The 14,280-nt window shown below is 36.0% G+C and overlaps 1 protein-coding gene across 2 annotated transcripts in view; it reads left to right on the top strand.

Moving 5' to 3' along the window:
• LOC136845803 (F-box/LRR-repeat protein 20) overlaps nucleotides 1-13,680 on the top strand; it is a 56,742-nt gene extending 43,062 nt beyond the window's left edge. For both annotated transcript variants that reach the window (XM_067116143.1, XM_067116144.1), the window contains exons 7-10: nucleotides 1,192-1,383; nucleotides 2,490-2,591; nucleotides 8,888-9,100; nucleotides 10,900-13,680. In XM_067116143.1, the coding sequence (XP_066972244.1) occupies nucleotides 1,192-1,383; nucleotides 2,490-2,591; nucleotides 8,888-9,100; nucleotides 10,900-11,007 (615 nt within the window). In that variant the 3' untranslated portion in view covers nucleotides 11,008-13,680. The remainder of the gene's footprint in view (nucleotides 1-1,191; nucleotides 1,384-2,489; nucleotides 2,592-8,887; nucleotides 9,101-10,899) is intronic.
• Nucleotides 13,681-14,280: the final 600 nt, after the last annotated feature.

Genomic DNA, 14,280 nt, shown 5'->3' with positions numbered 1-14,280 from the left:
GATGGGCAAAGGAAACCAGAGGCTCTAGATCCTCTCCTTAGTTTCCTTGCAGGTGCAGAAGGATTTTCTTTTTGATCGACTACTAGAGCCTAAGAGGTTAGATATTTCGTAGGTCTAATTTTTAATGAGTTGGTGTGAGTTTTTATGGTTGGGTGATATGATGGTGGATGCTTTGAGTACTACGCCTGAGCAGGGAGCATTATATGCTGGTTGATTGTGTCCGGCAATGGGCCAACAGACCTTTCTCCATATAGCAACCTGCGTCTGAGCTACTAGGCCCGCAGTTGCACTAAGGATAGCAGGTTACAGAGGCGTAACCGAGAAAGCAACTGTAGCAATTAAGGATCCAAAAGTTAAGACGATTTTTTCTTAGCCTGATGATCTCAGGTTTTCCATTTAACACTTACAGCTGTCCATGCCGCCTCAATGTGGCAATCAGCTATATGTAAACAACAGGTAAGTTCATGTATAAAAGCCAAGCATTTTATAATAAAATAAAGATTTTATATCATAACACCTGTTGTTTACATATAAAACATTCCACCCACCTCCCCGCCAAGGGACAAAGGGGACATAGAAAATATGATTAGTTGTTGATGAAATGGATCAGTCACTTGATGAAGCGGGAGTAGTCGTATCACCTGACCATATATTAGCGGGACCGCCAGTTTTGAATTTTCTGTCGAGATCGAGAATTACAGCTATATGTAAACAACAGGTAAGTATGATATAAAATCTTATTTTATTATAAAAATGTCATTTTTGTCCTGACTTTCTTGGCCTTCCGTCATATCTTTGTCCTACTGCTTCCATATCTTCCACTTTTCAGACTACTACATACAGCCTGCTTTACAAACTTAATTATAGACAGTTCTGAAGGTTATTTGCTGTTCTCCCTCAGCCTGAAATGAATTGCTTTCTTCCTTCTACTTTTCATTGCTCCCTTTGGTCATTCTTATCTAGTCATTTAACTTCTTTAACTTTCTGTTCTATTTTCAATTCTCACTCAAGAACAAATCTGTCTGAAAAATCCAAAATGAGTCAAAAAATGTCCATCTGGGCAGGTTTTCATTCTTTGGACACCTCCTCCAGTTTGTATTATTCATTCATGATGTTCATTCAATAAACTTTTAAAACATTGCTCCCATCATTGTATGGAAAACTATACTTTTAATCCCTTTTTTTCAACAGGCAATAAGTGACAGAGGAGTGGTTGCCTTAGCAGAAAACTGTGTGAAGATCCGTTATTTGTGTCTGAGCAATTGTGTACACCTAACAGATACTAGTCTTGTTGTTTTATCCCAGCACTGCACACATCTTGAGACCCTTGAGGTTGCATCATGCTCACAGTTCACAGACAATGGATTTCAGGCTTTGGCTCGGGTAAGATTGTACTTTTTCTTGCTATGTGTTTTCATGTATGTTTTAGACATCAAGACAAGCAAAAGAGGAAGAGCTATGTAGGCTTTTTAAAAAATTGAAAAGTCAGAAAGATAAACAAATTGGTGTTACTGGATGTAACAGGTGATTATATCTTAGGCTTCAAAATAAAATTAAATCTAGTATTCAGTAAACGCTGAAGATGGTTATGTTCCAACATTTTTTAATTGAGGAGAGGAATATCTGATGAAACTAGCTACCTACTACATCCACAGGCTTTGTATAGTATTTGGAACTATATCTTGGACTTTGGATGTAGGATGTAGTATTTGGAAGTGTATCTGGGACTGTGAATGTATGACAGTTGAGTAATTCTTATATAAGACCACTGGTATATGTAGTTTGTGTAGCAGTAAGAAGCATCAAGTTTACAGAAGCTTAAAATGCAAACTTATAATGACTTAGTTATTAATTCACATAAAATGTTTGAAGTTTTGACTGATCTTAGAATTGGTCACTCTCATTTGACCCATGGATGTTTGATGAATAGCCCACGATTTAATTTGTATGTGTATAGAATGTAGAGTAACACTAACAGATAAATATCTTTTGTTGTGTGAATGTCCAAAACATGATTGATGAGGAATGTCAAGCTTTGGAAACAAAGTTTAAGAAATTTTATCAGAACTTCCACCATTTTTAAGTAACCTATTTATTAAATTTTTGAGAAGCTGTAATTTAATAAATAAAATCTAAACTTGAATATTAATTTATGTAACCCCATGAGGGCTAAATAAATTAGCTCAGTACCCATGGTGAACTTCTAAATAACATTTCATCAAAGATCAAAAAAATCACTGGAGAGCTTTTATACAGCCAGATGAAGAAGAACAATGAAGATGAGTGGCTCCAAAAACACAAATTAACTTCTGCACTTCACATATTAAATGCTTAGATCAAGAAGATTGTATATATACAATTTCTAATATGAACAATCAGCTTCTTGTAGGAGGTTTCAAGTCTTTCTCAATATGACTGTTCCATTGCACCTTACTACTTAAGTCTTGGGTTATATTAGATGCTGATTATCTGTATAACTTTTCTTTCAGACTTGTCGAATGCTTGAGAAAATTGACCTAGAAGATTGTGTGCTGATCACAGATGCCACTTTAAATCATTTAGCTTCAGGATGCCCAAGACTTGAGAAACTTGTAAGTATGTTTTTTTATTTGTGCATATCTTTTGAAACAAGACTCATTGTGTAACCTTTATTCTTGGACTTTCATTCATAATATTTTGAGGTTGTATGAATTACAACTCACTTTATTGCACTGAAGATTACAGAAATGTATTTCTGTTTTCTGAAGTGCTTTTCATCCCAAATTTATAGAGGATAGGACATGCAGTGGGCAGAGATAGCAGGTCTCATCTTCATACCTTCATCATCCTTGAGAACTGCATTCTTTGGCATAAGATGTAGACAGATCTTTAGGCTCTAAATTGAAAATCATTTTTCAATTTAGATTCTCATTTGCTCTTCAATAATTTCCAATTTTATTATTATTTCATGATTTTTATGTTGCACACAACTTGGATTGTCTGTTGCATTGGTATTCATTACCTTTCCCTGTGTTATGGTTCCCAATTGCTTTTTTGTCGTCATGAGGGTCATGGTTGCTGTTGATTGATTTTGAGGCTGTTGCTAATATATTTCCTTACATTACATTTCACATAATGGAGATCCTTTAATGCATCTCATGTTACCATTATTGGTCTGACCTGATGGAAGGTTTTATAGATCTCTTTTTCATTGTAGTACTGTGGGGCCCCAGATTAAAGAACATTTTTGTGGTTACCTCCTCAGTACTAGCTTAACAGTTCATTTACTGAATACTTATGTAGGCTAGTCTACATAATTTACACTTCCTATAACCCTGACTCGGTAATGTGGGGTCCATGAAACCTCCTCTGGGTTGTGTTTATTATTATTTCCATATCTCCAGTCATGTGTATGGGCCAGACTATAACCTGAATAAGAGACAGAAATTTTCCTGCATAACACTTCACCTGTTCCTTGGTGGGGGGAGGCAGTGGCATGGCATTGGGTCTTAGCAGCACCCTGTGGTAAAATACTGCTGGTGAATTTTGGCTTCGGAGGAGGATATGATGCATCCTGAAAATATGTGACTTTCTGTGAAAACACTTGATGAAAAGTAGTATCTGAGGATTTCTTTTTAAAACTGTTGATCAGGTGATGGTATTCGGGTGCCAACTGCCCCAAGTGGTAAATAGTGTAGGTTATATGAAGCATATTTGATAACTTTTTTCTGTGTGATTTTCATGATAAAATATTTTTATGGATGATTATTGAATTGAAATTTATGAAACTAATTTTGTAACATTTTACAACTGATTATTGCTTGCAAAAACATGATATTTTCCACAATACAGCTTTTCTTTTTAGGCTTAGGTGTTAACTGTATTCTCAGGAGGTGTTTTGGTATGAGGTTGCTTGTCCCATGTACTTTCTTTGTCACCTAGCTTACGTTAGTATCCTTTCACAAGTGGGTTAATGGGAGAAGGGCGGCAATTGAGCCGTTGACCTTGCTAACTCAAACTCAGTGTTTGACACAGAGCATAGGATCCAACAATGTTATGTCATAGTCAGTGAATACTTAGCAGAAAGATGTTTTACATTGAAAGTTTCTGTCATTGAAATAAAAACATTGGGTGTGGTTGGTACTTGGATAGGTGACCACCCCATGTTCTTGGCATGTTAGTGCCAGTTCAACCCTTACAGGCCGGGCTAAAATATACATTAGGAACACCCCAAGATGGAGCAAACTTGAAGGGTGGTCAATTTAAAAAAAAATTTACCAATGGAAAGAGGAAGATATGCAATTGCACGCAGTACAGTATAAGAAAAAAATTCTAAACAAATTTACCATACCTTCCACGGGAAGTTGAAAGTGAAGATTTTCAACCCTTTTCCATGACTCTTGTAAAAATACAAGTTTAGCAAGTTATACTTCCAATAGTTTTTTTATTTTATATTGTTAAAAGTGCAGCTGACATAATATCATAACAGATAAGAACTAAAATCAGTAACAGTCCTTGAGTATATTTATGGTAAAGTTTTTATACCTTATTTTGTAAAATTATAATGACAGCTGACTTTCTACTGTAAAAGGTGAGAACTAAAACCAGCAACAATCTCTGAGTATATTCATGGGCAGTTATATTCAAGGTGTACTGGGATGGGGAGATGTAATGCCTTCCCCAGTAACATCTCATGGGAAACTGTTCTTTGGATTTCTTCCTCATATCACCAGCTGTGGTGTGAGTGTTGCCATAAGAGTTGCCATAAATCATTTATGGCCCATTCAAGTGCTTTGAATGTTTTTCCTGCAAAACTCATCCAAATATGCATGGCTTAAAATATAAATTCTCACCTGAACTGGTTTGGCTCACACACCAAAGCTATTATTATGCCGATGATCATGACCAGATGCAAGGGGTTAATAATAACTGAACTGATTTTGGTATGAGGAAAGAATTCCCTGCCGATTATTCAGTGATTAGAAACTGGAACAAACTGAGAGTCTGGTAAAAGTCGTAGTTAATCACAGCAATTCCCAAGATACCAGTAGAGTGTAGAGTGATGGGAATCACAGCAATTATCAAGATACCATTAGAATGAGGGGGAGAAATTAACTAAAGCTTCACATTGAGGCTGCTCCCCATCCTACATTCAGTTGGCTGAACTGGTTTGTCTGTATGAGAAAGGGTTTTACTGAGTGATTTTAAATATTTAGCAATATAGTCCTTAGTTGTACCATCATCATTAGCTTTCTTCTGTGCAGCTTTTGAAACACTACATCTGTTGTCAGAAAGGTAGGGTATATTTTTCTCAGAAAGGTAGGCATTTTTTTGTTAGATAGTAATGCCATATGATTGAGGAGGAAGCAAGGTAGGAATTTAAGGAGAGAGTATTAAGGGAAGTTAGAGTGTTAGAGGGAGTGTAAGAGTGGTGGAATCACAACAGTATGGTGATAAAGAGAGTGGGTGGAGAGGTGTTGGGAAAGACATCTGGAAAGAAACCTCCTGACGATAAGGAAACCTGATGCTGGAATGATGAAATGAAAGAGGTGGTGAAAGCCAAAAAAGATGCAAAGAAGATCTGGGGAAAGTATGGACAGCAAGAGGATAAGGAGAGGTACCAAAGACAAAAGAAACAAGTAAAGAAGGCAGTTGCACAAGAAAAGGCAAGAGCATTAGATGACATGTATGAAGAGCTGGAAACACCTGAGGGGGAGAGAAAAATTCACAGAATTGCAAAGTTGAGGGACAAGAACACCAAAGACTACTCTCATATAAAACAGGTTAAGGCTGGGAATGGGTGGTTTTATGCAACGCAGATAAGATAAAGAAGAGGTGGAAAGAATATTATGAACATCTGTTAATTGAAGAAAATCCTAGAAAATTCTTTGAAGACAGATTCCAGAACCTTGATATGACACATACTACAGTATTAGCAGGAAGGAAGTAAACAATGCACTCGAGAAGATGAAAAATGTTAAAGCAAAAGGACCAGATGGAATTCCTGCAGAGGTGTGGAAAAGCCTGGGAGAAGAAGGAATAGACATGCTGTGGGATCTAGCAAAGAAAATATACAGTGCAGTCAGGAAAAGATACTAAAAGAATGTAGAGAAAGCTTTATTGTGCCTGTCTGTAAAGAGAAGGGTGACATCCAGGATTGTGCAAACTACAGAGGAATAAAGCTGTCTCACACCATGAAAATCTGGGAAAGAATAATGGATCAAATAATTAGAGAAGAAACATCTGTAGGTGAAGAACTTTTTGGTTTCATGCCAGGAAGAGGAACGACAGATGCAGTGTTTGCCGTCCAACAGATGATGGAAAAACACTGGGAAAGCAGAAATGACTGCTCAAAGTATTCATAGATCTGGAAAAGGCATATGATAGAGTCCCACGCCAAGAGGTTTGGAGGATTATATGGGTAAAGGGAACACCGGAGGAGTATGTGAGGTTGGTCCAAGATAAGTGTGAAGGAGCAAAAATGCAGGTTAGAAGCAGTGTGGGTTAACTGAATGGATACCAGTAAGAGTTGGTTTACATCAGGGATCTGCTTTAAGTCCATATCTTTTTGACCTGATAATGGATGCGCTATCTCAAGGAATAGGAGATCAGTCCCCCTGGTGCATGTTGTTTGCTGATGACATCGTGTTTTGCAGCACCAACCGAGGGGTAGTGGAGTCAAAACTAGAGCAATGGAGGAAGGTACTGGAAGACAGAGGATTAAAGATCAATAGGAAGAAGACTGAATACCTAAGTTTTAATAGAGATCAAGACTCTGAGATTAGTATGGAAGGGACAAGGTTGAACTGAGTAGAAAAATTTAGGTATCTTGGTTCAATAGTGGCTGATGGTGGAAATTTGGATGTAGAAATAAAACACAGAGTGCTGGCTGGATGGAAAAATTGGAGAAAGATGTCAGGTGTCTTGTGCTACCACAGAATCAGTATAAAGGTTAAAGGAAGAGTGTATAAGACAGTAGTGAGATCAGCTTTGATGCATGGAGCAGAAACATGGCCAGTAAAGAGAGTGCAAGAGAAGAAATTGGATGCTGTAGAGCTGAAAATGCTCAGGTGGATGTGTGGAGTAACAAAAATGGAAGGGATAAAAAATGAAAGAATAAGAGGAACCACTAAAGTTGTAGAACTATCACAGAAGGCCTAGGAAAGAAGACTGCAGTGGTATGGCCATGTGATGAGAAGGGATGAGACATATGTAGGGAGGAGAGTGATACAGATGGAGGTGCCTGGTGGGAGAGCAAGAGGAAGACCGAAGCGAAGGTGGATGGATGTAGTTAGAGAAGATTTGAGAGGCAAACAATTGTCAGAAGATAATGTGTTTGACCGAGCCAGATGGAGGAAAGCTGTCAGAAACATCGACCCCACATAGAAGTGGGAAAAGGTGCAGAGAAAGAAGTAATGCCATTTGATTCTGAATTTTTTTTTTTTTCTCATTACTTGGAGGATTTTTCTCATGTTTAAAGGTTAACAGCATCACAAGATGGTCATGTGGTCTTGGTAGCATTTTCCATCTTCCCATATGATATTTGACATTACAGTATGCAGTGTTGCCAATATCTTGAGCATTCTTGTTTGCAGCTTTTGAAAGGTTACATATATTGTTGCCAGAAAGTAAGGTATTTATTTTGTAAAGCACTAATGCCACATGTTTCTGAATTTTTTTTTTTAGTCGGAGGATTATTGTGTCAAAGGATCATTAGCATGACAAGATGTTCATCTTCTAGACAATATAGTATTTTGCATCTACTTATGTAATAATGATTTTGAATTAAACCAGTGTAATAAAACTACTTTTGACCATTTACCACAAGCTTCATTACAATAGGGAACTTCTGTTGCTGTTACCTGAGCCTGTGGAAGCTAAAGTTAGTGCTGGTTTTACCTGGTATTAAAGGTCTTTTATTATTTTTTTATTTGTCAGTCTCCCTCCTTGGCAGCATAATGATGGTAATGCCTGGAATTTTAGGAGAGGCTGTATATTGTGGTATATTGCCATTTTTTAATGCCATACTCTCTTTTTGTTGATATATTCTCTTTTTATTGATATATTCTTTAGTTTATTTGCTTTTACATTTTTCATTTGATTCTACATCCATTAGTTTATCTTAAGTTTTCGTTTAACTTACCAGTCAGTCATGTAGTGGATTGCTCAGTACATGTAGGGGCTTACCTCATGGTGTTAACTGCTGGAGGTACTAAAGGTCCTTTGCAGCATTTCTTTGGTACAGGTGCATTTCATGTGATTTTGTAGTTCTGTTTGTTTCCTTTGATTTCTTTCCACATAATGTCCAACTTTGTTTTTTGCATGTGAATTTGTGCAAACTGTCAGTAATGTTGGTTATAGGTATCTGTATGAACTAATTTCTTACCAATGGATTCATTGACAACTCCTAACACCAGATTTGGCATCTTTTGAAATGGTGATTTCTCCAGGAAAAGGTAAGTCTAAAAATGACAGTTATCACCAAACACAATACCTTTATTTTTCATCTTCTATAAAAAAAGTCAATTTAAACCCTGGCCAGACACTAAGATGAAAACTGAGTAAATTTCATTGTGAAACAAAATTTTTTAATTATTTCAGTTTTAAACCTGTGAAATGTGCATTATATGACTGGAAAATATGATAATTTAAACTTGTTCATGAATCTGTGGTGCCACCTACCATTGTATCTGGTTAGGATAATGAGTAAAATTGAGCAGATTTATATAAATTTTATCCTTAAGTAACTGGAGTTAATGTCTAAGATTCTTTTATAACTTGGCAAGATAATCCAATATGGAATTATTGGACATATATTTAAGAGTCTTGTAATAACATTATTGATGGCAGTTGCTATATATGTGTTTGTCATGTGTTAGATCATTATTAATTTAAATTATTTTTGCAGAGTTTATCGCATTGTGAGCTGATTACAGATGAAGGTATTCGTCATCTTGGAGTATCACCATGCTCAACAGAACATTTGGCTGTGCTTGAATTAGACAATTGTCCCCTTATCACTGATGCATCTTTGGATCATCTTCTCTCTTGTCACAATCTTCAGCGTATTGAGCTTTACGATTGTCAACTAATAACACGGGCAGGCATCAAAAGACTTAAGGTATGGTCCTGTCCCTTTGAAAGATTCAAGGTTGGCCTTTAACAGGTCTAGCCCTCATTTATTTAATTCTTAGGTAATATTCTGTTTGCAAACATATCCATGGCACTCATGCCCTAACATTTTTTGTGTTTGTGAACAGTCTTTGTTAGAGATATGAGTGTTAGTGATTGGTAAAATTACTTGATAATAGATTGTATTAATTTTGATTGGATTTTTTCAATTAAACTTTTTTTGTATTGCATTACATGCTGTAATGGGTTGTTGACAAAATTGTGCCTTGCTTGGTCTCCTAATTGCCCCACCTTAAGTTTGTCTGTTTTTGTTTTCTTTTCACACTGAAGAAAAATTCCTAAGGATCACCCCTTCAAGTCTAATGTTTCCATGCTGTACATGAAGCCTTCTGAAACTTGTGGTTCTGCACTCATTTGGGGATCACAAACACATTCCAAGGCTCTACAGTTTGTAGAAGCCTCATATACAGTACAGCAATATTATATTTAATGTCGCTGACCAAATGATTTGTCCATAAATAGAAAGGAAACTGGTCCAAGCCAAAGTTCAATGGTGCGGGTAGGTGTGAAGAGACCAATGGAAAAGTATGACTAAAAGGCATAAAATTATACAACATTGATGTTGTTGCCTTATGAAGGGCATTTGGCTTGGGATTCAAATGCACTATGTCCCCCAAGTGGTGTAAGAATCTCTGCTGTTAGGCACTGCAACAGCTACATATTTTTGTTTTCTTGTGAGGAGCTGGGAAATGAAAATAATAACTTTTCACTTTTGTGATGTATGAAAATGGCCAAATGACAAGGAACTTGAGTTTGAGTGTCTGGCATGTCTGAGAGGTACAGAGCTAGGGAAGAGGTAGCACTTGTAGTGATAAGAAGATGGATGAAAGAATATAAATGTGTTAGTGCAAGCATTGCATAGTGAAGATTGAATGGGGCAGTGAAAAAGTGTCATAGTCAATGTAAATGTTTCAGGAATGTAAAAAGAAAAAGTGAGTGTCTGGGTTGAGTCTGAATCTGTGCCAGGCTAGGTTTGGTGAACAAAAATATTGGTAATTGAGCATGTAGAGGTTTCTCCTTGATTTTCTGGATCTCCTTATTTTGCTCTCGAACACCCCAGCTCCCTCTTTTCACTGTTTTAAGGGCTGAATAGCCAAAAGTGCCTTAGTGTTTGGCTTGATAGCCTAAATTTAATTAAATCAAATCAAGCATGGAGAGTTGTCCAAATATTTTAAGGATGAAGAAATCACACAGTTTTACTAGGCCTTGAGAATTTTTGTCACTTAAGGCATATAATGGAAGCATTTCCACTATGGTAGGTTGTCTTATACACTTGAAGATTTTCAGATTATCAGATTTTTATTTCTCATTTAAATTGTCACTTCTTGAGTAAAGCTATGTTAATGTTACCCTTTTTATTATTCATAATAATACTAGACTAGACCTTAAGGATTTCATAAATTGTGGGTATATAATGAAAACATTTCAAGATGGGTTATGTATCATATTGACATATAGATTTTTTTAGGTTCGTGGATTATTTTGCCAATTTTCCTCTAATTTTTCTTTACTGTTTGGGTAAAGTAATTTTTAATTCCTACAAATTCTTGAACATGATACCTGCATATTTGTGTTACAGGTTTAGATTTATATGACCACTGAACAGCATGAGTGATCAATTAATGAGGTACCTAGAGTAAATGCTAGTTTTTAGTTCCTTAAGCTCTTTTTCAGTCATCAGCCTAATATAAATTCTAGTTTTCAGTTCATTTATCTCATTTTTTTCAGAGTCATCTGCCTAATATCAAAGTTCACGCTTACTTTGCCCCTCAAACACCACAGCCAGCAGAAGGTAGATCTAGACAACGGTATTGTCGATGCTGTGTCATTCTTTGAGGTTGCCATCTGTTACCTGGGCTGTCTTCCTGTTAGAGAGAGTGGTCCATCTTGAAGAACCCTTGGGTGATCTTTATTTTCTGTATCTTCTTTCCTACCTGTTATCCTCATTAGCAGTGTTGCAGAAGGGTTCATTCCTAATGCTGAGGCACTCTGCAAAGGTATTTGAAATAGTGATTTTGAATTATTTCTTAACCTGTTGAGGGTACAGCTTTTAATCTCAACTACTGTGATTTACAAGAGGAGCCTGTCATCATAACCAAGGTTTTGGGTATCGTGTCACCCAGCGTTTACTCTGTTTTTCCTGCCAATCATATAAGTTTAAGGTCTCTTTGGTACCATGAGGGTTTCAGTACAACTGGAATTCCAGATGTTAATATTAATCAAATGAACATATGACATTAAGTGATCATAGTATCACAGGAAGTTCATGGGTATGGCAAGTGACTACATGAATTATTTAAACAACACTTCAATCAGATCAACAGTTGAAAAGCAATTCATGGTTCCAAATTTGACTAAATACAACAAAATGCAAAGTACATATAGATAAAGTGCTTCTTTAGAGACATGATTTGTTCAGGCTGTGTAATCTTGATTAATTGTGATCAGGAGTGAGCAATTTTGAGCTTTGGTCTTCTTTCCTTAAGTAATTTGTTAATCAGGTGCAGAGGAATGGCCTTGATATCATTAGATCTGAAATATAGAGACATTAATTAATGAATATTTGATTAACAGTAGCTGGTTTATTTTTGAGTGTGGTATATAATGGCACTCAAACCTCCTCTCTGTGTTAACAAAGCATTGATAGTTCAGTTGACAAAGTAAGTGGCATTAAAACCTAAAAATACGGTCTAGTCTTTCAGCCACAATAACTCAAAAATAGAGGAGGTTGTGACCCTTATATTACATCCAAGGGATGTAAAATATATCTAAAACTAAGAGATGTTAAACTTTCAAATATGAAAGTCGATGTCATCATAAAATAATCAAATTAATACAATATACAATTTCAAAGCTTTTGTTTCTAAGCAGGATTTCAGCTCACCACCATTGGGTAATAACCTCCAGTTCAAGCTTCGCTGTTTGTAGCTGCTATTAAATATTGAGTGGTCTTGGACTTTATTATATGGAGATACATAACTATATCTTTAGCCTTTAAAGTCTGGGAGTGTATGTGTAAGATACTTTGAAACTTGGACCCATGTTGTTCCTAGGGCAAGATATTCTACATTCATTGCAATAAGAAAACAACCACTTTACCTGCTGGAGAGGCAGCATCAAGAAATAGGATATATGGCCAAATGTTTTGTCTAATATATTTTATGTGTGCACTCTGCACTTCCAGTGAGTTTGGTGTACTTTGTTTTGACAGTGGATGTTGAATGCAAGGAATGAGAAAAGAGAGAGGGAAGCTTTTTGACAAACAATGATGAGTACAAAGAGAGAATAATGGGATTAAGAGTAACTCTGATGAGCGCAACATCGCAAAGAGAGAGGAAAAAAAAGTAAGAAAAATATCAAATTTGAAAGCAATTTCTTGACATTTGAAACCACTAATTTCTCTTTGAGTACCCACCACAGCTAACTTTCAAGAATCAAAATGATATGTCACAACTCACAAATAGAATTTATGCTAAAATGGTACAGTTGATGGCTAACCTTATTACAAAAAACACTGGGTTCATTTCACTGTAAAACCAGCTATGATATTTTGATCTGCCACCTGTAGAATTTGAGTCCGTGTTTTAGGTACAGTACAACGACTTTACTAAACTTGTGTGCTTTTATTAGAGGGAGGAGTTTTCTCCAACTTCATTTGCTTGTTTTATTTAGTATGTTGTAGTTAGATCCGTTTTGCTAGTTTGTCAGCTAACTCATCAAGAATTGATATAGTGCTTAATGCAAGAAAGTAAGTTTTCCATCTCTCTAAATTCTAATAGCTTGATGAATAGCACATCTCCTTTGCAAGGCAAAGGGCTAAAGTTCAGTTTAAGGCAGAAAATTTTACTTGGGTTCTGGAGTTTTTCACTCATATAAGACTCTCTTGTGCTTCTTGAGCTTCAGAGTATCTAGATATTACAGTACAGTTTGGATGTTTAGCAATATTTGCTACTTATCCACGTAATATGCCACTTTCCATTATTAGCAGAGGCTATATACCAAATGTATTAAGTTCAGTTCATTACCCCTTTCTGTTCTCAGAGGTCTGCTGGATTAGTAGATGGAATATTAACCACACAAGGGAGAAATGTCATGTTTAGCAATTCCTACTCTAGGCAGATAAAAATATTAATGCCTGATGCATTGTGGATTGATATTGCATTGCTTTATATGCAAGTCTCCACTTAAAAAGTGACAGTACAAGACCTCATAGAAAAACAACAAATTTTGAATCAACCAATACTGAAGAAAGTCACATTGCTGATGAGTTTAAAACTTCAGTTAGAAAATATATGTCTAGAGAAATTAACTTACAAAGAATAAAACAAAATGTAAAAGAGTGAAAAAATAAAAGGTAAAAGGAAATTCAAGGTGCAGAAAGAAAGAATGTGGGTTTGCCCTTCAAGAACTTTATATGTAGGTGTTCTATAGCATAAGGCATAAAGCGATCCCATAAAGGCTATAAACTGATTCAATAAGCAGACCAATATCAAGGAAATAACAGTAAAAGTAATAAAATTGAAGAAATGAAAAGGTAAAACAAGCAAAGATGGAAGGACACGAATACCTTGAAATTAGTTATGGTCTACAATTTTTTTATGGAAAATAAAACTAAACCTAACCCAAGAGACTTACATATTGCCACCAGACCCAGAGATAAAAGGACTCTTATTATGTATTTATGTAATTTTTGCAGTGGAAGAATACAAAACCACATGGAATGAAAGGTTCATTTGAACTAGTTTTAGCCTTTTTTTTTTCCATTTAATTGTCTAGGTATTTTATGGATAGTTTTTTCATGTGAAGGGGACTTTTTCTCTGCATGCATTTCTCATGAGTTTCTATTCTGATTTTTTCACCTTACAACTATAGAGGGAGAGATATAGGAAAGAGGCTGTCTATGACTGAAGGTAGGTTTCTGGAATTTCATTAATAAGGATCACCAATTCTTTAAACTTCCCTTGTTTTGATGTTAATAAGAATACTCTTTTATCATCATAGTGCCAAGTACACGAAGGTGAATTAAACAAAGCACAGGTGAATCTTGAGAGTGAAATATTTTGGGGGGAATTACAAATAGCACTGCCTTAATATTAGCATTGCCATAGA

This window comes from Macrobrachium rosenbergii, chromosome 14 (genome assembly GCF_040412425.1).
Source record: "Macrobrachium rosenbergii isolate ZJJX-2024 chromosome 14, ASM4041242v1, whole genome shotgun sequence".
Lineage (NCBI taxonomy): Eukaryota > Metazoa > Arthropoda > Malacostraca > Decapoda > Palaemonidae > Macrobrachium > Macrobrachium rosenbergii.
This window is presented reverse-complemented; position numbering and strand designations above follow the sequence as displayed.